The sequence below is a fragment of the Rhododendron vialii genome, chromosome 12a, assembly GCF_030253575.1.
Source record: "Rhododendron vialii isolate Sample 1 chromosome 12a, ASM3025357v1".
In the NCBI taxonomy this organism is placed as follows: Eukaryota; Viridiplantae; Streptophyta; class Magnoliopsida; order Ericales; family Ericaceae; genus Rhododendron; species Rhododendron vialii.
Window position 1 is genome coordinate 27013971 of NC_080568.1, and position 24260 is coordinate 27038230.

Consider the following 24260-nt stretch of genomic DNA (forward strand, 5'->3'; position numbering starts at 1 on the left):
ATAGACACTTATTAAGGGACAGCCCAAAATGGAATACTAGACACAAAAAAAAGGACGGAGGGAGTAGTAGAACCAAACGACTCTAGCCCATTGACAGTCAAACAGGAGATGTTAACTTTTCATTACCTTTCTCTTCATTTTCAAGTAAGGAAAGGCTTCATGAGCCAAAAATTGTTGTCCTGGATCAACCTTCCCGGAACAAACGCCGATTGGTTTGGGGTAATGACTTCTCGAAGAATCCCTTTAGCCATAAATTTCTTAATCACTTTAAGCGAGAAATTACAAAGACTTATGGGCCTAAACTGTGGTAAGGATTCAGGGAAAAGAACCTTAGGGATTAGCACAATGTTGGTTTGATCTGTGGTTATTGGACATCTTTCAGGCTGTAGCGAATTCCACGTCGGCGACTTTCTTACGCATCGTTGCGAGTGAATTGATCCAGAAGGATCTGGGAGATGGTGCAAAATTAGTGAGGGAACTCTTCAAAGTCGCTCATAATCTCTCTCCTACAATTGTGTTTATTGATGAAATTGACGCAGTTGGTAATAAGAGGTGAGCCCCTAATTAATATTGCTGATCGACTGATATGACAGTATATTTGTGCGTTATACAATTGTATTTTTGCTATGTAGGTATGATGCTCGTTCAGGTGGTGAGCGTGAAATACAGAGGACCATGTTGGAACTGCTGAACTAGTTAGACGGTTTTGATTCAAGAGGAGACGTCATGGTGATCTTAGCAACGAACAAAATTGAAAACCTTGATCCGGCTCTGCTTCGGCCCGGTCGAATAGATAGGAAGATTGAATTCCCACTTCCTGATATCAAGACAAGGAGGCACATTTTTAAGGTACTTGCATGAAATGATTACACAAGTAGAATATATCATAATTACACATTACTGCATCAATGCTAATTAGTCCTGATTCTGTGAACTTCTTCGGTTACAAACCTGGTTATGTGTGAAATGCACGCAGGTACACACTTCAATGATGACTTTTGCTGATGATGTCAATTTGGAAAAAATTATTATGAACGAGGATGAAATATCTGGAGCGGATATAAAGGCAATATGTACTGAAGCTGGTTTGCTTGCTTTTAAGGGAGCGTAGTGTGAAGGTGAGACAATTTATTATTACCCAAGTAATTATTAGGTGCATGTCACTGCATGCATGTTCGACTAGTTCTGATATTATGTTTTTAAATGTTTTGGAAACTTGACCGGACGGTTCAACCAGTTGGACCATCAACGGTCCGGTCCGGGTTGGGTTGGGTACAAATCTTTTACTTTTCAAGAACCGGCTTCCTTCATTAAAATCACTCTAAACAAACGGTTGAACCGAGACAAACTGGTATACCCAGTCATGATTTAAAACATTTTCCTTTATGGCTTCTTTTTACTCCTAACGAATGAAGTGTTTTATTGTTTTCAGGTAATGCATGAAGACTTTGAGAAGGCGAAAGATGTGATCGTCTCCAAGAAGAAAGACCATTTTGAAGGGCTCTACATATGAAACCTTTATTTTCTGAGGCCTTATTTTGCACTTGAGGAGTGACTTTCCTAAGTGATTAGAATTCCATTTTTCATATTTGATTGATTTTTTCGGAAAAATCTTATGATAAGTTTGTGGATGGTAATAAACAGTCTGCTAGACCGCTTGGTTGGGGTACTTAGTTAGATTTTGAAGTAAATTGAACAAGAGAGTGGGATTTATAAAGAAAGGATGGGTGAGAGATGTTATAAGGACAAGTTGTAAAAGGCTTCTTATAGATTTTTCATTGCATCAAATCTATTTATAGAGCACTTCCACCAATCTAGAATTCTCTAGAATTGTCTAGCTAGAGATAAGCACATGTGCATTACAAAGATCTCCTAAGTTCTAGATTTTTCTCATTTTAACCCATGTGCTTAATTACAAAATACCTTTCATGCTTCTTCTAGAATTATCTAGTCCTACCCATACAAATATCTTCTAGTGTAATTATTACTTCTACACATTTCTAATTATTTTAAACTTAGATATTTAAATACTCATCCTACATTATTCTAGAAGATTACAGAGAGTGGAGTGCAAACCGGTTTGCAGTTGTTCATGCGGAATTTCTTTAATAAATCTTCAAGATTTTTTTCTTGAGAGATAAAAATTTCTCCTTTGGATTGCCTTACTTGAATGCCGAGAAAATATCTCATAAGGCTTTGATCCGTCATCTCATACTCCTTCATCATGTCTTTTTTAAATTCTTCGAGCATTACTTCATTGGTGCCTGTGTAGATTAAATCATCAATATAAAGGCAAACAATGAGAAAATCTTGCGTACCTCCTTTTTTGACATATAGGGATGGTTCGCTTTGGCTTCTTTCAAATCCGTTTTGACAAAAGTACTTGTCAATATTGCTATTCCAAGCTCGCGGTGCTTGCTTCAAGCCGTAGAGGGCCTTCCGAAGTTGATACACCTTGCCGAAAGGCAGATTTGACATCGAGCTGATATACGGGAAGCTCGTTTTGTGCGGCTAAGGCCAAGACTGCCCGTATTGTCTCCATCCTTGCGACTAGAGCAAAAGTCTCATTAAAGTCTATTCCAGGTGGTTGGGAATAGCCTTTTGCCACTAAGCGGGCATTGTGTTTTTGGATGGATCCATCTTCTTTGTACTTGGTCTTGTAAACCCATTTAAGACCAATTACGGCTTTTCCTTTGGGCAAGTCAACGAGCTCCCATGTATGGTTTTTCTCAATAGTTGCAATTTTTTCATTCATTGCTTTTAGCCAAATTTCTTCTTTTGCAGCTTCCTCAAAATTATGTGGTTCACAAGTGAAGAAGGCAAAATCACATGAGTCATATATATCTCGTAAAGGAACATATCTTTCTTGTTGGATTGAGATCATTCGATGATGAGCTCTCTGGACTGATACGTGGGCTTTTATTTGGACTTGGATCTAGAGTCAAAGTTTCTCGCTCATGTCCTGCATCTTCAGACTCAAAAAACTTTGGCTCTTGGAAGGAATTGTCCTCCCACTTCCACGCAACAGCTTCATCAAATATCACAGCTCGAGAAACCATAAATTTATTTGTGTTTGGATTATAGAGACGATAACCCTTGGACTCGTCACTATATCCAATGAAAATATATTTCTCTCCTTTATCGTCAAATTTTTCCCTTTTTTCTGAGGGAACTAATGCATATGCAATGCAACCGAAAATCTTGAGAAAATTTACCTGTGGCTTCTCTTTGTTCCACGCCTCAGATGGTGTCTTGTTTCGAACTGCCTTGGTGGGAGAACGGTTGACGATGAAAACAACAGTATTGACAGCTTCGGCCCAGAATGTGTTAGGAAGGCCTTTACCTTTAAGCATGCTCCGTGCCATCTCTGCAATTGTTCGATTCTTCCGTTCTGCCACTCCATTTTGTTGAGGTATTTTCCGGATTGTAAGTTGCCTTTTGCGGATCAAAAAATAATAATAATAAAATAAGTTGCCTCTTGATTCCTTTTTCCTTGCAATAGTCCATGAATGGAGTGTAGATGAATTCACCATCACGATTTGTCCAAAGTGTCTTTATTTGTCTTCCGCTGTGTCTCTCCACCAAGGCTTGAAATTTGAGGAATACAGAGAAAGCTTCTGATTTTTTGTCAATGATATAAAGCCACATCATCCTTGTATAGTCATCAACAAAGAGGAGAAAATGTCTTTTCCCACCAAGAGATGGTGTTCTGATAGGGCCAAAAATATCAGAATGCACCAATTCCAAAGGCGCTTTAGCTCTCCAAGCGAACTTTGGAAATGAGAGTCTATGCATTTTTCCATATATACATCCCTCACAAACTTTATCAATATTTGGTAGCCCTTTCACCATATTTTTCTCCTTTAGCAATCTCATGCGCTTGTAATTTAAGTGGCTATATACAAGTGGCCATATCTTAGATGCCACAAATATGAGTCATAAATTTGTTCTCCTTTAAGGGCAAAATTTTCATTAAGTGGCATTATTAACGAAAAAACTTTATTTGGAGTCATTTTGACTTTTGCCACTTTAAAATTTTTCTTTTTGTCAATGATGGTGCACTCATCATTATCAAAGTTAAGTGCATAGCCTTTTTGCAGTAATTGCCCCATGCTTAATAAGTTTTGAGTAAGCCCAGGAACATAAAGGACATCTGAAATTAATTTTTTGTTACCTCCCTCCTTTGTGTAGACAGCGATAATTCATTTTCTTTTCATATTTTGCAGCTTCCCATCTCCCAGTTTTACTTGTGAAGAGATTTTATCATCAAGTTGCACGAACTTTTCACGATCGCCTGTCATATGATTACTGCATCCACTATCCAGATACCAAATGCTATCTGACTCTTGTTGAGCATTCATACAAGAGAATACGTGTTCAGCTTCATTTTTTTTTTGAAAAATTAGCTTTATTTTTTCTTGATTGAACCAACAATCTCGATCAAAATGATTAGAAACTTTGCATCTCTTGCATTTAAATCTGCAATCTTTTGATGCATGATTAGATTTTTGCAAATAATGCAAGAAGAGTTAAAGTTACCGTCATTAGGATTCCTCTGATTGTCGTATCCTTTTCCTTTGTTCCGGGCTTGAAATGCCTTTTGGCCTCCACGTCTTTGTCCGTTCATGCCCCCTCCTCGAGATGAGCCCTTCTCTTGATCTTCTTGGTTCTTTCCTCCAAAATTGATTTTGCTTTGAAATGCTTGCTCCAAGGATTGATTTGTGAACCTGCTCATTCTTTGTTCATGAGCCTCGAGAGAACTCATTAGTTAATGTCGAGTAAGTTTAGACAAATCCTTGGATTCTTCAATAGCGGCTACAACATGATCAAACTTTGGAGGCAAACTTCTAAGAACCTTTTTGACGATTCTTTTATCCGGAAGGGTATCTCCATAACTTCGAATTTGATTGATAATTCTAGCAACTCGGGAAAAGAACGTTTGAACGGATTCATTTTTCTTCATTGCTAGATTATCCAAGTCTCTCCATAGTGTTTGAAGTTTAATGGAGATAACCTTATCATAACCTTGATATTCAATTTTTAGTATTTCTCATGCTTCTTTTGAAGTTTTTGCACGCATAATTCTTGGAAAAATAGATTTGCTTACCCCAATGTTGAGGAGAGCCAAAGCATCTCTTTTCTTGTTCTCCTTGAACTTCTTCTTCCTTGCTTCCGTCCAAGTTGCTTCTTCTTTGGCATTTGCCGGTGCCTCGTATCCGCTTTCAACAAGATCCCACAATTCTTGTGAGACAAATAAAGTTTGCATTTGGATGCTCCAATAGCCATAGTTCTCTCCCTCAAATATAGGGATGAGATTTTGTGCATAGTTGAAAGTGGAAGAGTTGGTCCCCATGATGGTTGAAAGAAGTGTAAGGACCCGTGTTTTTGAAAAACTTAATAAAAGATTTATTAAGTATTTTAATTAACGAAAATATGGATTTTATTGAGTTTAAATGAATTGGGGTGAATGTGATAGAATTGTTTGTGGGAGGGTTCATGTGCAATTTGAAGTGTGGGTAGTATATATATGTGTGGGTGTGGGTGTGTATGTAGAGGAGTAAAATACTTCTCACTTTCTCTCTCTCACTCCCGATCTCTTCCTTTCTCTCGGCACTCTCTCTCTCTCCTCCTCCAACACCAAAAACTTCACTCCTCACTCAAAACCCAAGACAAATAATCTTCAATCCTTCATCCATTCTTGTTATTGAGCCCGTATCTCGTTGGATATAGCTCGGAGAGAAGTATTCTCGAAGGATTTCGAATTTCAAGGCTAGGGCTCGATCAAATCCCGTTGGGTTTCGTTCTCCAAGGCGAGGTAGGGAATTCTTACTCTCTCTACATGTTTATGGGTTGATTGTGTGCCAAATTTGTGCTTTAGTTGGTTGAAATCGAAGTTATACATAGTCTTCGTTTTCTGCAAATCGTCCACTGTCAAGCAGTGGTACCAATACCATTTTTTTTAGGTATCAATACCTTAATATCAATACCTACTTTTTGAGATATCAATACCTTGATCTCGGATTGCTCTCTGAATTGGTTTGGTACCAATACCTACTTTTTGAGGTATTGGTACCAATGCCTAAGAAAACTGTTTTTGAACTCTATTGATCATTCGTCGATTGTATTGGCTCTCGATCACCTCTAACACTCCCCAATTATATTCTAGTCATCTCTAAACTTTGTTGCTCGTGTTCCAACGACTCGTTGTTCGTCCCTATTCTTTTGGACCTCGTTATAATAAGGATAAGCGTAAAACTAAATGAATATGATACTTGTTTCCTTTGTTTATGCATTCGGGTTATTATGTGAGCATTGTGGCATATTTTATGAAGGATATGGACTTGATATGGATTATGCTATACGGTATTGAGGCTTGTAGAATGAAAAATTGCGTTTTAAGACAATAGAACGATACGAAGAAAGCCACGGAACCACTATGAGGTGGGATGCCGGAAATGGGACGCACGGGGTCCCAAATGCCCGAAAGTGCACAAGAAAGCCACGGATCCACCGCTCGGTGTGATGCCGGAACGAATATGGGATGCACGGGGTCCCATTTGCCCGGAAAAAAAAATCGAGAACATTCGACATATTGAAAGCGGATAACTTAGAGAGTGTTAAGCTTCAAGTGTGGAAACGGTGTCGGTTATCAAGTCATAGATCCTTGCTTCGGTTCATGTGAGAATCTTACTGTTGTCATTGTTCTTTCCGGTGCATAAATCATCTCATATGCATATAGTTTGAGCAAAGATTTCTCTGCTGGGCTAGTGTAGCTCAACCTATTATTATTTTCAGGTACCTCTCAGGGGCATTGATATGGAGTGCGTGCTGTGCATTTGACCATACTTTTGAAAACTAACACCGAGGAATTACCATGGCATCTTTTGTAAAATCCCTTTGAAGATGTAATCATAATTTCAATTATATTCTTTTGCCTTACTCTCTTGGGATTATTGTTTAAGAATACGGGGTAGGTGTGCCATTAATGTAAACTTTTAAAACTTGATTTTTTTCTCTTGGATGGATTATGGAAAGTATTTGGGGGTATTACGTTGAATTGTTGCGAAGTATTTTAATTGAAAATATTATTATTATTATTATGTTGAAAATTCAGGGCGTGACAAGAAGGACAAGGCTTGATCGGTTATGTTAGCTCTGATACCAAAATTGTTGGGGTGCTTAGTTAGATTTTGAAGTAAATTGGACAAGAGAGTGGGATTTGTAAAGAAAGGATGGGTGAGAGATGTTATAAGGACAAGTTGTGAAAGGCTTCTTATAGATTTTTTCATTGCATCAAAGTGAGTACAACAAGGCTATATTTATAGAGCACTTCCACCAACATAGAATTCTCTAGAATTGTCTAGGTAGAGTAAGCACATGTGCATTACAAAGATCTCCTAACTTCTAGATTTTTCTCGTTTTAACCTATGTGCTTAATTACAAAACATCTTTCATGCTTCTTCTAGAATTATCTAGTTATACTCATACAAATATCTTATAGTGTAATTATTACTTCTACACACTTCTAATTATTTTAAACTTAGATATTTAAATACTCATTCTACATTATTCTAGAAGATTACAAATTACATATTTACGAGTAGTAGTCTGCTTGGCTCCAACAGCAATATCTGCCACTGAATAATTAGAGTTCTGGGAATCTATAAAAATAATTCAATGTTCCTTAAATAATGGGTCTTTCCCATGGCATGAAATGGAGTGGATCGTTTTACTGTAAGTTACGTGAATTCCATTGGCAGAGCTGTAGTGGGGCAGAGGGGGCTGGCGGCCCGGCCCCACCCATTTTTGAAAAGTTTAATATGAGCTAGGTATAAGTTTAATCTTTTGTATATTTGTATCACTTAATTTAGGTTAAATTTGAAAAAATTCACATCAGCTTACGAAATTATGTGAGTTACCTTAATATATGAAAAAATATATATACACGTGTGTTTTCGCTGCAGACGAAAAAAATAGTAAATTCACATATTTATTGATGTATTGCCAAAGTATTATGTACAAATTGAGTATGATACGATAGCTCAAAGAAGATTTTTATGGATGAACATTTATATTTTCATCCAATCCCCTCGGATAGAAATCTTTGCTCAGCCACTGATTTAATAATGCTTGAATGAACTAAAAAAATACAGTACTCCTTCCAAATATGTAGTATACGATGGATTTTTTTCCATTTTCTTTAGCAAGTTTTGAGCTACGCTTTTGGGCACAGATATTCTGTGATGCCCTTATATATATGCAGCAAGCATTGACCCGTTCCAGATTCTCAAATAAGTATTTAAAAAATAATATCTTATTTTTAAATTAAAAAATAATAGGCTTACGAAAATAATTTTTCAATTTTTTTTGTAGGGTTTGATAGATCTCATTGAAATCTATCAAACAAAATCCATATTGCATATTTTTTAATTTTAGTAAACCTATTTTTTAAGTTTTAAAATTACAAATAAATACTTATTTTTTAAGGGGAAAAGCGGAACACACCCAGTTCCCTAAATATAGTTTATTGCAATGTTTTAAAAACCAAACTCGACCGGTCGGTTCACCAGCCCTCTCCCCGATCCAAATTTATTCCGAAACCATCTTATTTCAACAACCGACTTCTAAAGACAAATGCTTTGTTTGGTTTAGTTTTTGAAAAAAAAAATTATGAGAGTAGTAGGGATATTAAGTTGAGAGAGATAGAGAGAGAAATGATTGGAAGTAGAATTTTTTTTTGAAAAATACTTTTTAAAAAGTAAAACAAACAACGCATTACCATACAAAATGGACCCAAATCGGAAATTTTTTCAACTAAATAATGGACTTTTAAGGGCCATACACAACAGCTGGACGCGTGATCGATCGAGATGGCGACCAAATCACGCTAGCCCAAGCACGCTATTTCACATACTTCATCAATATGAACCTTTTTAGGAAAAATGATGGCTCAATACGTGTTTTGATAATTAATATCCGTTAAAAATATATTGAGACCATTCGTTAATGCTGAAAATGTTCTTAACGAATATTAATTATTAAAATACGTCATTGACCTTCATTTTCCTAACTTTTTATAGGTGGATGAGCTGCTCAGAATTTGAAAACCCACTGACGTGGGATTGAAACAAAAGTGTCCACAATTCATCTAGCTCAATTCCTCCTCTTTTCACTCCAAAGTCCAAGGACACATGTATTTTTCCAAGCTTTCTATGCATGTATATTTTTATGTGCTCATTCTAATTAGTTAAAGATTTTTAATATTTTCAAAATACATTTATGACATAATAGTTCGATTCCGGTTTAATCGCAGTTGAATCAGTTACCCTTCTACCCAATCCCTCTTTTGGTTCGCTCACCGATTCGGATTTCGTAACATATATATGTTACTTCCTCAATCCCAAATTCTTAGTCTTATCCGGTTTTACTTGCAATTTTCAATACCTATATCACTCAATGTATATTGTTTAAATATGGATATTGTTTGATAAATTTTAATTATTTCCATAAAATAATATTTTTAAAAACATAAAAACCAATATACATTGAGAGATATAGACAATTAAAATTTTTACGTAAAATCGTAGAGGACCAAAAATTTGAAACGAAGGGAGTATAATTTTTAAACAAGAGATAGAGAAGACTAGTAAGCCGAACCAAACATATATATTATATATTAATATAAGAAAAAAAATACAAACATACATATCTATATTATAAAACAGAACGGTTTTTGTCTACACATACAAACATAAGCACTTCTACAGCCATTAATCGCCTTCAAGCTAAGACCGCAGCCTTCCAATTAAGAGAATATTTTCTTAAGTTATACTTTGACCTATTGTGGTAATATACACACTTTCCTTTCCAATTTATTACCTTTTGATTTTTTCTATTTTAAGTTGATATTATTTCAAGAGGGTTGATAATTAACCTGTAAATTATTGCCTCTTTTTTTATTTTTTCTCTCTACTTTGACATGAGCTTTTTAAAGTAAGACAGATAGTGAGTAGGTTATATTGGACGGGTAGAGCAGACGGATAGAATAGATAACTTATTTAAGTTGGGACTATATTTCGTTTGAACGTGCCTTTAGGCACAAGTATCCGCTAATATATATATATATATATATATATATATATATATATATATATATATTCTTGTGCCTTTAGGCACAAGAAGGCACAAGAATAGATAACATAATGTATTTGTATTTTTCATGTATATATCCGGTCCAGTCTGGCTTATACTGGTTTGGAAGGTGACAAACCAAACCAAACCAATTTTTTTCGGCTAAAATGCAAACCGAACAAAATTGATTATCTTTATAAGCCAAACCAAACCACCGATTTGGTCCAATTTCGGTTTTCGGCCCGATTTACCATTTTAACTTTCACCTCTGCTCTTGGGTTTCACGGATTAAAAAGACATCAAATAGGACTATAGCAGTAATGACTTGGGCTTCACCTAGGGGTGCACTTAGCTCAAGCCAGGCCATGCTTATATACTAGATAATAACGAAATTTGTGCATGCCCAAATTAAATCCATTAATAATCGGGTTTTATTTAATGTTTCCAAGCTCTATCCAATTAAAAGTCTTATTTCTCAAGCCGGCACAACAAGCCTATTTATTTTCTAAAGCATAGTAAATATACAAGGGCAAATTTCACTAACCTCCCCTGAGGTTTCTGACACGAACATAAACCTCCCCTGAGGTTTCTGAAATAACACTGCCCTCCCCTCCTTTACCTGAAAATATCAAGGGACCCCCCTCTCCGTTAATTGAACGTTAAAAACGGATGGAAAAGATTATTTCTCTCTCCACCCACTACTAAAACTAAACTAAACTCCCAACCAAACAAAACCGATGTCATTGTACTATATTTTTTACAATACCTATACTACCCTCACCAAACTCTTTACCCCTCTTATTTATAAAATATAAAATACAAAAATCACTACACTTTGTACCCGTTTCACTTTGAGATTTTGTCCTTATTTAAAAGGTTTCACATTTGCTAATTTTCTATCAAACTTTTTTGAATTATTCGTTCGTCTCGATAAGAGGAATTGAAAAAGTAAAAAATTAAGACTTTTACCAAATATTTTGAGAAATTCAATATTTTGGATAAAAGTAACAATTTTATATTCTTTTGATTCCTCTCGTTGAGACAAACCAATGATCCACAAAAATTAACACAAAACTAGTAAATACAAAAAAAATTCAAATATGGACAAAAATAAAAAAGCCTAAAAATCCCACAAACAGGTCCGCATGAAAAAAATTCGAATATGAACAAAAACTAAAAAGCCTAAAAATTTCACAAACAAATCCCGTAAAAACCAAAAAACAAACTATTGGCAATGGAGGGTACGGGCTTGTTAGTGGGATTTTTAGGCTTTTTGATTTTTACGGGGTTTGTTTGTAGGATTTTTAGGCTTTTTGATTTTTGTTCATATTTGAATTTTTTCGTATTTGCAAGTTTTGCGTTAAATTTTTGTGGATTATTGGCTTATCTCAACAAGAAGAATTAAAATAGTACAAAATTATTATTTTTACCCAAAATATTGAATTTCTCAAAATATTTGAAAAAAATCTTAATTTTTTACTTTTTCAATTTCTCTTATCAAGACAAACTAATAATTCACAAAAATTTGATAGAAGATTAACAAATGTGAATCCTTTTAAATAAGGACAAAATCTCAAAATGAAACGGGTACAAAGTGTAGTGATTTTTGTATTTTATATTTTATAAATAAGAGGGGTAAAGAGTTTGGTGAGGGTAGTATAGGTATTGTAAAAAATATAGTACAATAACATCGGTTTTGTTTGGTTGGGAGTTTAGTTTAGTTTTAGTAGTGGGTGGAGAGAGAAATAACATTTTCCATCCGTTTTTAACGTCCAATTAACGGAGAGGGGGGTCCCTTGATATTTTCAGGTAAAGGAGGGGAGGGCAGTGTTATTTCAAAAACCTCAGGGGAGGTTTCTGTTCGTGTCAGAAACCTCAGGGGAGGTCAGTGAAATTTGCCCAATATACAATAATATTTTCTAAATTAAGTAAATATACAATAATTATCTTCTTTATTTTGTGCTCGCATCCAATCTTGAAGGCATATTAAAGCTTGGACAGTATTAGGTTTCAAAAAACTTCGAAAAGCTTGGACAAAGATGCACCTTACTCTTGAATAAGAGGAGATGCGCCGCTCCAAGAAAAAACAACCTCTTAAGGTGTTTTCGACAGTGAATAAGGTTTGAGAAATAATTTTTTGTAATTAAGTTTTTAATTGTTTTCGATAGTGAATAAGCTATTAATGGGCATATGAGCTAAAAAGTTGTTGAGAAAGAAATTAATGTTAACAAATTGTTAGTTAGTGTGGATAAGATGCTAAAATTATTAATTAATATGAACAAGAAGATAAAATGCCCTAGCGTTTTTCACCAAATCACTACCGGAAATTCCCCATAAGCAGCTATGGCTCTTAGGCTTTGTTTGGAACTTAGGGAAAGTGGTAGAAAAGAAAATAAGAAAAAAATGGGAGGAAAATTTTAGTATTCATAAAAGTTGAATTTTTTATTTTCTCTAATCTTCCTCTCCAATCCAAAAATTGGAGGAATTTTTTATTTACTTTTCTTTCTTTTCTCTCACTTTACCTAAGTTACAAACAAATCCTTGAGGATAACAACATATACATATCATATTAAAAGACTATTACTATTTTATTCGGACCGGGCCGGGCTGTGAGAAATTTTTCCAAACACTGCCCATTAACTAAATGGACTTAAATTTCTACCGGTTCCAACACTATGGGCCTAAATTTTCATTCCGAAACCTAGAAAAGTGGGCTCGGCTGGGCGGGCTGGCCGACCAGTGTGCACCCCTATTTTCACACTTATTGATGTTTCAGTGTTGGGTGGCTACCACGTGATTTGTTCGGATTTGAAAGACAAAAAAGGGAGGAGAAAGTGTTGAGGTGAAGGAGAGAGAAAATTTCAATTCAAACCGTCTAAAAAGTAAATTAGATGGCCTAAATATGCAAAGCAGTACCATGTGAGATATATTCGGTCAATATTGAAAATTTTATCGTGTAAGGACTAGGGGTGATACCAATCCGGTTTCGACCGGTTTCGGTGTATTTTTCAGTCGAAACCGGTTATCCGGTTTGAGATTTTTGAAAATCGGAACCGGTTGAAATAATACGGTCCGGTTTCGACAGGCATTTTGGTTCAATTTATCTGATTTTCATTTATAAGCTATATTTTGGGCCTAACACATAAAAAAATTTACAATTCAACCCACAAAAATATCAATCAAAAACCCAAAATTCAACCCCTTTTTTTGGGCCCAACAAATAGGATTAATTTTGGGGCCAATACATAAAAAAAACCCCATAAAAACATAATTAAACCCATAAAAATAGTCTATATATGTATGATTGATTTTATATAATAAATATATTTATTAGATCAATATACATAAAAAAAAAATGTGGGTAGCCCAGTGGTAAAGGGAGAGGAGATCCTTCTAACCTTCCAGCATTCGATTCCCCTCCCATACGTTTTTTATTTATACATAAACCGAATTGAAATTATTTTTTTCGGTTTATAAAAAAAAATTTATAAACCGGAATCAGATCGAAATTATTCGACCGGATTGAAAAATTCAGTCCGGTCATTTATAAACCGGAATCAGATCGAAATTATTCGACCGGTTTGAAAAATTCAGTTCGATCCGATTTTTCCGGTGTCGGCTAACAGCACTAGTAAGGACTCTTGATAGGGGAAATTTTTTTAGAGGGGTGATAGGGATAAAGAAAATGGACAAAGAATTGACCCTTATAGTGTACTTGAACAGCTCAGATGTTTTTTTAATGCCGAGCGGTACCATGTTGTGCCCTCTTACGCATCCGAACCGTTCATTGCGTGTTTTTGTTTTTGTTTTTATTTTTATCCTTTCTATTGCATGTTTGAACCGCTTAGATTTGAAGAGAAAAAGAGGAAAGAGAAAATATTGAGGTGAAAGGAGAAAGAGGATTTCAATATGAACCATCCAAAAAAGTATCGGACGGATAGCAAGTATCACGTTGGATATACCTGTTCGGCACTAAAAAATCACTTCCTTGATAAGTGTGGATTGGCGAGAGAAGGGATTGCACCCAGAGATCCAAAACAACAAGAGGGAGAGCGATCGGAACTGATGGTGAAAGAAGACAGAAGACGGAGGAGCAGCCTTAAGTCAGCGATGATGATGCAGCCGCTGCAATATTCGTTATGCTGCTGCGATGAAGAAGGCAACGACGGGTGGGCTGATCGATTTTGCTACGATCTGGAAAATATTAATCACGATGATTTGCACTGTGTCTCAAAATTGCAGATTACCCAGCGCTTCCTCGATTTTAGTTACTTTGTTCTTGGGGTTTATTACTTCTATTTCTTACATTTTTTGTTGTTTCACATTTTTTTCCCCGAATTATCTTTACGGCCTGTTTGGAACTGAAGGAAAAAGACATCTGAAAGGAAGAGAAAATTATTAAGAAGAAGACGTTATAGAAAGGAGAATAAATTTTACACGGACCCTCCGTGTATACGGGAGGGTCCGCCGAACCAATTACACGAAAGACAGCTCAGCTTTTGCAGCTTTGAGTAAAGACAACAATTTTTTTTTCATTTAAATACTATAGAACAGAAACTTGATCACTTTAGAATAATATGATCAGAATAACAAGATCTTTGCACCGATTCAAACGGATTGAAAATTGAAACACTTAATTTTTTAACCATATTTTCAAGAGTACACCACCTTCTTTAAGGACGTGTGTCTGCATGCTACTGGCTGCAAAATCAAGACTGGTTGCTCGTTTCGATTCTAACAGAATAGATCCAACTGGGAATCACGGGCGAGCCATTTGCCATGGGATTCTTAAGAAAATTGCAAAGTGGCAGGAGCCACCACCAGCAAAGTGTCCTAAACTGCTTCCACCTGTTCCCAATTGCAAGCCCAAGAAAAAAGAGGGGGGTCGCCGGTTGAGGAAGATATACCTATAACAAAGATGGCAAATGGGATGCAATTTGGAGTTATTGAAGGGTGAGGAGACTTCTTTAGGTGATGGACATGGAGAAGGTATGCTTGATCAGGCTGGGAATGGAAGGTTGCTTGAATCAGGTAGTCGGTCAGAGCAAACTTGCTGCAAAAGTAGCTAAGAAGTAGGTTTATTTTTTGCAACTCTTTGTAGTTTTTTGCCAAGATGTAGGTCTAGTGGTTACAACCCTTTTTTATGCTATATTGAGTTTGATGCTACGTCAGGACTTACTTCAAGTTTTTCCTTTACACCGTTCCTGGTTTATCTGCTCCTAACTTTCCTAAGCATCTCTGTCGATGTCAAATTGCATTTGTGTTTTAATTTTGACATTTAATTCAATGTTATATGTCAATTTGGTGAATAAAGAATTGTAATCTTAAAGGCACTATCATGTTTTGCCCATACAAAATGTTGTTGTTTACTGACCAATGAAAATACACCATGTTGTAGTTTGTTCTTGTTGAGTTTTACGTTGAATTAGGTGATTAAGCTCATTCGTATGTCTTCCCCACCCTTTTTACAGAGTCCAAAAGGCAAAGCTGAATCAATTTCAAATGAAATTGGGTATGAAAAGTATAAACTGTATTAGCGTCTATAAAGCGTTGTAGTCCCCACTTCCTACTCTTTACCCCATATGCAAACGAGAATGGGTTTTCCATAGTCATTTGCAGGTGACGTTGGTGGGACCTGGAAGTACATTTGGCAACTTTGAGCGGAGGGTCCTACAGGAGGATTTTGTGACTAAAGGTGTATACAAGTATGTAGGAGTACATAGTCATTATAAAATTTCGAGAAACATTCTTCAGATGTTGATAAACCTAGATATGAATGTATTCTCATCATTTTTAAAAGATCCTGTTCAACTGTTTGTTTGTTTGGTATCTTAATACCATAAAAATATGTGTGTCGTGTAATCTATATTTACTTTTGATGGAGGTGATAAGCACGGTATTTGAGAAGAAAGAAAATGATGATTTCCGTACTTAATTAAATCTTTCATTATTGATGAAAAGAGTGACGACCCTAATTAAGTAATAATTTGAGTAGTTTAAATAATTTGTTACCTGTGATTGCTTTATGACGTAGTGAGCTAGGCAAGAAAATGAGTGATAGCGGATCGCTAATTTGAATACAGAGTGATGACTTGAGCAATCGGGAAAGAAATCTAATATAGTCGAATGCATCCAGGCAAATGAAATGAGGAAAGCTAACTAATCGACGACAACAATAATATCAGAGCTAATAATTAGGTAAATATCTTTTGAATACATTTACAGAGAGATTAAAATAATACAAATAAATGCAGGATTCAGATTGCATGCATTTTTCTTTCAGGACCTGCTTTATTATTTGTTTGTTGGTGCTTCTATTGCCTTTCTAATCGCTGAATTTGTCGATGAAGACGTATATCTAGGCGTGTCTTTTAAGGAGTATGAATCATTTTGGCATTGATGTTTATTGCACCTCTTTGTAGTTTTGTGTTAGTTATCCTGCCAAAGTGTATGGTTTATCTGGGCCATAAAAAATTGTTGTTCCTATTTCTGCAAGAACTTCCATAAAGCCCAAGGCATTCAGGATTTTTGCCTCCTAGAAATGGCAACAAGCTTACCAGTCGAGTTGGTGAACAACCTGTAACTCACACATCAAAAGAACCTAAAGGTAATATCTCTAGCGATTTGGTGCATATAATTTTTTGCTCACTAATCTTAATGGGGATTGAGAAAGTTCATCTGGATTTTGTATAGCTTTCTGCAATGTGCATCCTGTCCTTTCCCAGTGCACGGTAGACTCCAGGATTTTGAATGCCAGTTCTATATGACGTTACATGAAGTTAGCTAAACTTTGTGTTGACGATTGACGTCATGCAATCCTGGGGTGGTGAACAAGTCTTGTCAAAGAGAAAGGTCATCTGGATTTTGCATAGCTTTCTGCAATTTGTGGATCCTATCCTTTCCCAGTGCACGGAAAAGGCTTTACTCCAGGCTTTTGAATGCCAGTTCTATATGAGGTTACGTGAAGTCAGCTAAACTTTACGTTGACCATTGACGTCATGCAATCCTGAGGTGGTGAACATGTAGACTTGTCGTGGTGAACAGTGAACATAGGGCCTTTTAGTCGTGGTGGCCTTTTTGTATACGGGTGGTTACATTCCTTTAATGTCTTCTTTTAAATAATGATTTACTTATCAAAAAAAAAAAAAAATGTAGACTTGTCAATCTTTGACTTTCTTGTGCTCTAGAATCACAATGTTCAGTACCAAAGTTCTTCAAGGATCTATCTTGCATTCAAAATCGGCGAATTTGATTTGAAACCACTAAATCCTGTATTTTAACATCTCAATAATTTGTTATATGATTGACATTAGCGTTAAGAGGCTCAATCTTGAGTCTCTTTATTGGGGAAATTTAACACAAACCAAAGTGCATTTTACATTGTTATCTAGATTAAGTATAATCATCTACATTGGGACGAATTGTTCCTTGTTGTTTGTCTACAAGTCTATTGGGTAACATTTATGTTACCCAAATTATGCAACCTAGAGGGGGGGTGAATAGGATTGCTAGTAATAATTACCAATAAAAATTTATCTCTAACAATATATGCAAACAATAAGTATGCAATCAAAATAGAGAGATAGAGAGATAGAACCCGTTTATAGTGGTTCGGTCCGGATTTGTCCACGGTCCGGCCCTACTCCACTTCTCCTCAAGCAATTACTTGAAGGTTAGACTAATCTTTAAAAGATTACAACTTGTAAGTCTTGCGGGTGCTTACAAGAACCGAATGCCTCTAGCTTTCCCGAGGAGCTAGCACAACCGCAAGAATTTTCTCCGAAAACTTCTCAAAAACAATAACACCCAAATTCCAACCCGAATTTGGTCTTCTAAGCTTTCAAGTGTTTGACTCAAACACTCACTTAGGAAATACAAGTATGTGAAGAAGGTATGAAAATTATCGCTCACGACTTGTACAAATTTTCTCTCAAGAATAATATGAAAGTGGAAGAACAATGAGAATTTTTGGCTTTGATCTTTTGAGAATTTGCTCTTGCAATAATATGGAATGTTGTAGCTTGTGTATCTCCTCATTAATGAGTTCTTGATGCCTTATATAGCCATCCATATGCTTCTTAGCCGTTGGAAACTAGCCGTTGGAACTAGCCGTTGGAAACTAGCCGTTGGAAACTAGCCGTTTGAAACTAGCCGTTGGAAACTAGCCGTTGGAAACTAGCCGTTTGAAACTAGCCGTTGGAAACTAGCCGTTTGAAACTAGCCGTTTGATAGAGTGGTCATCCGGGTGGTCGTCCGGTTGTCACAGCTTTCTGTTCAGACAGCCGGCTTGTCAGCCGGTTCGTCAACCTGTGGCTCACAATTTCATCTAAATAAACCGTTAAAGCATGTATTGAGCTCAATAAAGTCTTTGTAAATATAAATCATGAATCCAAGAGACTTTATGCTATATTTCAAGGTCACGAAAATATTTAATTCGGGAATCGACTTTTCGATAATTTTGTATTTGCCGAATAAAAATATCATTGAATTAATCATCAAAATAATTAATAGAGATGCATATAAATTTTCACAAATTATAATGCATACATTTTTCAACAATTTACACCTTCATTATTTTTGGTGTAATATATGGGTCTAAGGGGTTGTTTGTCCTCAGAGGTTGCAAGAATATGGTTGTGCTTGTATTGTCTGTTGCAAAAAAGAAAGCTTCGCAATCTCCCAGGAAGGAACATTTTCCCATGGAACAGCCTACGGATGTCGTTCTTTCTGCTGTTGAAACCCAACTTTAGTGCAAAGGAAGATAATGTGGCAAATGAATCATCACCAGCCGTCCCACAAACGATTCATTTTCTACCAATAGTCAGTTCAGGCAAGAGCTGCGAAATGAACTTGACCTACCTACATCATGACTGTAGACATCCAGGTGCTTTGATTGCATGTGAAAAATGTATTTTGGGTTTTCACAGTGCCCTGAAGAATTTTCATTGAATACCACTGACTTTTCTCTAGTATTTAGCTTCTATCTCGTGGATGGTAATAATGATTCTGGTAATGTGGAGCCAAGAAATTTCAATGCCGAGAAAGGTCACCGGATGAATACTCTGCGTAAAGATGACAAGTGTTCTCAAGGTCCTGCTCTAGATTCGTCTTGGAAGTGAGTATCAATCATTTTTCACTTGAATTCGTTTAGCAGCTGATGCTTCTTGAGACACTATTCCATTCTTACAGTTAGTTTCCATATTCTCTGAATTAGAAAAGATAATGTAGTAATGTAATGACTATGTTCTTTGCACTGTCCAGGGCAAGCTTCAAAATTCTTGATAGTGTTAACCGCAAAGAACTCAATGAAGGTTTTTGCTCATCCTCCATCGAAAGTCCGTCACAAAGTCTATGAGTTCTCAAAAGCAATGCCTCAAGTCCTTCTGTTCACAATGATTCCGCGTTATAATGTTTGGACACATATATTTCTGGAGTACTGTCCTGGTGTGGATGATATAGGGCTGTACTTTTCCTCCAGCAACAGTCAGAGGTCTGTTTTTTTACGTGACTTAGGTTGTCTACATTTTTGTTTGTCAGAAGTTGTTTTATAGATTCAATGTTAAGTTGTAGATCTGACCCTGGACTCCTCCGTGTGATGGGCCACCAGAACTGGAGGCTTGGTACCAAGCCTGAGGATGAGGAACAAGGCTCTTTGGAGTTTGTTGTTCTTGGCTTCCAACAAAAACCCCAAACTGTGGCATTGATGGTTGTTGGGGAGGAGGTTCTGCATGCACCTTCCCCTTTCTTTCTTCCTACATTATGGCCAAGAGGTCATTCATGCTTGTTGACATATCATTCATTTTGTTGGTGAGGTGACCAAAATTGGCCGTGATATGAAGGTTAGCATCTCGAATTTCCATCATGGAAGAGCTGACAGATTGAGTGATCTCCTGTGACATTTCGCGGTTGGCCAAAAACATGTAATTGCGTACGATGTCAATAGACTCATTAAGGTCTTGCACACTGGCTAAAGGCTGCTCAAAGCCTCCAGCTTCTTCTCTACTGGTCACTTGTTGCTGTTCTAGACTCTCCACGTGAGGAGGGTCACCACCAGTGGCTTGAACTCCTTTTATTCCCATGATTACCCTTTAGCGATTAGGGTCCCACCGAACGTGCCAAATGTTTTCCTCAAAAAGAGCAAAATTACTAAACCGCGAGACGTGCACAGTTTTCTTCTTGTTGCGAGCGTACCAGGTCTGGATTGCAGTCCAAGTTTGTGTTTAAGGCCTGCGTGCCTCAAATTTGACTTCGTATGTAGAGCGGTTGTGTACGACCAAAATGGTAAGGCCATATTTGGTTCGTAGTTTGCCTTTAACGAAAAATGACTTAGAATTTCCTGGCCATTGTTGAAAAATGGAAAGAGAAAAGGATAACAGTAAATGAACTAATGGTTTAACAAAGTAGATTGATGCAAGGAAATGAAACGAACTCTAGGCTGGGCTAGATTGTACGGAAAGATAAAGTACTTTGTTGAAAAGTAAAAATAATTGAAAGACAATTTGAGTAAGCACTGGGCTTTGATGGTCGTGGAACCTTTCTAAGGTTGTTCATTCTGGTACTTATAGTTGGAGACTCCAGGTCTTCAGTTGCTTGGACTGACCTGTGCATGGCTTCCAAGTGTCCCATTTTCCTTGTGTCGGACCGCTTTTCCACCATCCTCCTAAAATCAATTTGTGTTAGCGATGGCTTCAATTAAGTCTTTTATGGCATTCGATATCACATCTGCAAGTCTGTTATGAGAGCGGTCGTAGGGAGTGACATTATGTAACCAAATCCATGAGGGCACTTCGGGCCGAACAATCTCTCCCTCACGATGACGCTCCCGCTACTCGAACCCATGACTTCCTAGCTCTGAAACCATTTGTCAGACTATTTTTCCACCATCTCTCGTAAAACCAATAATTGTTAGTGATAGTTTTAATTAAGTTTTTTATGGCATTCGACATTTCACCAACAAGTCTGTTTTTAGAGCGGTCGCAAGGAGTGACATTGTGTAACCAAATTTATGGGGACACTCCGAGCCTAACACCTTGCTCTTCACTCCAAGAAATCAACTGCAAAATCCTCAGACCTTTGAGCTTCCTGCATGTAGGGGAACTTGCCAAACAAAGAATTTCGGCTTCTTTGGGAGAAACTTCTAGGCCTTCAAACTGCTTGGAGCTTATTTGAGCCTAGAAAATTACCAAAGGTTGACCCTTGGACCCACCAAGGTTGAAGGCCAAAATACTTTGGCAAGAATCATGGACCAAAAGCTTTGAAGAAGAGTAAGAGGGTAATTTCATATACCAACTCACCTATGTAATTGTTGACTAGGAAGATGCATAATTGACCCTTTAAACACACATAATATACCCAAACTATCGATGTGGGAGGTTACTAGCTTTAAGTCCCTCCTTGTGGGCCCTTTATTATTTAAAAATAGGTTCCTTATACATGATGATATAGCACAAAAAGAATTTATTGGGACTTGATCCCTCCTATTCGGCTGGTTCATTGTTGAGCTACTTTTTCAGGCCTAACTAAGCTGCTTACCAAGCAGCTTCTGGCCTGATCAAGCTGCTTCGGAAGCTTGCATGGATGGCATGTGTCTTGGACTTTGCTTCACTTTAAAGAATAACGGTTCTGTAGTCTTTGATGTATTTATTCCATAATTATCATTCTACTATACATATTTGAGCCCCCTCTCCAATTGGGCCCGGAGGTGGGTTTTAACTGATTTGGACCTACTAATGGGCCCAATAGCCCACCAAGGTCCTTCGGCTTCTATCTCGGGCCAAATAGACTTAACCATGGGCTAAATCATGGAATGTGAATCTGGGCTTCTAAATAGGTTTAAGGAAACCTTCCTTCCAATAAAGTAAAGTGGATTTGGGCCCAGGTACATGATAATGAGATTTTTGGTATTAATGAGGCCCAATCCTGAATATTACACCTTAACCTCATAGCCTGACTGAATTTGATCCGGCCCAATAGCAAGTAACCCGTATTAAGTCCAGCTTGTGGCCCAAAATCACCTTTTCGGTTCATAAATTATATTTTGGCCAAAATTGGGTGTAAATATTCCTTTTGTTGGTAGGTTTCCTTTCTACACAATTGAGTAGAGTTTAATTCTTGGGATACAAAAAAATAATTTATTTTGAATTTCCTATTTTCGGCATGAATGGCTTGTTTTTTACTAGACTGAGAAAAGATTATTCAAGTTGTACGTAAACTCGACCTAACACCCTTGACTGTCAAATGGGAAAAAAAAAAAAAAGGATAGTAACAAGCCATGTAGAATTCTAAACGCAAAAAGTCCTGCATTATGACCGGTAAAAAGGTGTTTTATCCACCAGACGAAAGACTTGATTTTGACCTTCGTTTGACAAATAATTTTGTTACTGGTACTGATTCACATAAATGAGTTTGAACTGTTTTCAAAGGTTTCAGATTAAACAACACAATGTACAACACAACACAACACAAAACAAGCCCCATTTGAAAGATACATGTCATAACTAGGTTAGTCCAACTAGCAGATTAGTGATATGATCAGCTGTTTTCATAAACAAAAAACAATTGGCATGAAATAACAGGATCCAAACAACTGCAAAATGTGTAGCCATCATCCACCCATGGTGCCTTTAGCTTCTTTTTAAGCCATTGCTTCTCCTAGTTTAAAGCAAGTTCCAAATTGAACAACTCGCTACTTGGCTCCACAAGTTTGCAATATTTCAAAGAAGTAGGCTACTCGAGATTGAATCATAATCAGCTCAATTAAAGAACTCAGAAACGCTTTGAAGGTCGTTAAGATTTCAAACCTAGTTTGAACAACCCATTGGTCGGTTCGTTTGTATGCTTAATCCATAATTGTAATAAGCAAATCTTTTTATGTTTCTATATTTCTCATTTACCAGTTATTCCCAAGGTATGGAGAAGATTGGAATAAGAGTTCCATGATACCAAAACGAAAGAAAGTAGATCTGAAATCCATAGAATGATAAAAAGCATCTCTCTTCAAACCTATCTGTAAAGAACAGGCAGCTCAAATATGTGCGCGCCTATAATGACCGGAACAAAGAATACATTACAACAATTACGGCCTGTTTGGATGGCGGAGAAGAAGGGGGGATTTGTGAGCCGGCCGGATTTGGAGTCCTGGTCCCACTCAAATCCGGTGTTTGGTTGAGTTTTAAGGAAGTTGGAGTTGAATACTGTAGCGGCTTCAAATCCCCTTGGAGGTGGATTTGTGAAGAACTGGTCTGAACCCGTCGTTGGCAAATCCGGGGGTTTTTCAGACGTTTTTACCCCTCCAAATCCCCCTTATCGATCCAGGTGGCCCTCGTTTTTGTTTACTCAGATGATTTTTGTTTTCTGAAAACCAGACCAACGCAGAGGGAGAGAGAGTTTTTGTTTTCTCAGACGATTTTTGTTTTCTGAAAACCAGACCAACAGTGAGAGAGAGAGAGATCTAGAGAGAGAGAAGAGAAGGAGACCGAACGGAGAAGATGGTCGGCGGAGAGAGAGAGATCTTATAGCCAGAGAAGACCCCTGATTTCTCTGGGCTGGGTTGTTTACGTCGGCGTCGGAGAAGAAGTAAACCTGCGATGGGTTTTTTTTTTTTTTTCTTCTTTCCCTTTGAGGAAACGATAGAAACGAGGTCTTGTGTACCTATATTTACATATACATATGTTTTTTTTCCCCAGAAAACGAAGTATATGGGGTCCATGGGTGCCATTTTTCCACTTTTGCAATTACGTTTTTTTAATTTTTTTCAGAAAATAATATTTTTTTCTAATAAAAAACATGATTTCAACATTTGTGTTCTAAAATGAAATTATTTTATCATAAAATTAAAGATAAATATCAATTTATTCTAATTAGTATGAAATAAATCAATTTTGAGCATTCCAAAAATCAAAGTAGGGGCAATTCAGTCATTCGATATCTAATCCCATCATATATACCTTCCATATCCTCCTTGTCAACAAATCATCCAAACCCCTCATTACAAATCCACCATTCTTAAGAGGTGGGGCCACCCTTCTTAACATATCACCCCTCATTACATATCTACCTTCAAATCCACCCTCATTCTATATCCACCCAAAACAAATCCTCCATCCAAACGGGCCGTTAAGAGCTACACT

The 24260-nt window shown here is 36.8% G+C and overlaps 1 protein-coding gene across 1 annotated transcript; it reads left to right on the forward strand.

The window, feature by feature from the left end:
* Positions 1-18762: 18762 nt before the first annotated feature.
* On the forward strand, positions 18763-19609 carry LOC131311925 (uncharacterized). The gene is made up of 2 exons (XM_058339562.1): positions 18763-19246; positions 19393-19609. The coding sequence occupies exons 1-2, from the start codon at positions 19038-19040 to the stop codon at positions 19484-19486; spliced, it is 303 nt and encodes a 100-aa protein (XP_058195545.1). The 5' UTR covers positions 18763-19037; the 3' UTR covers positions 19487-19609.
* The last annotated feature ends 4651 nt before the right edge of the window (positions 19610-24260 follow it).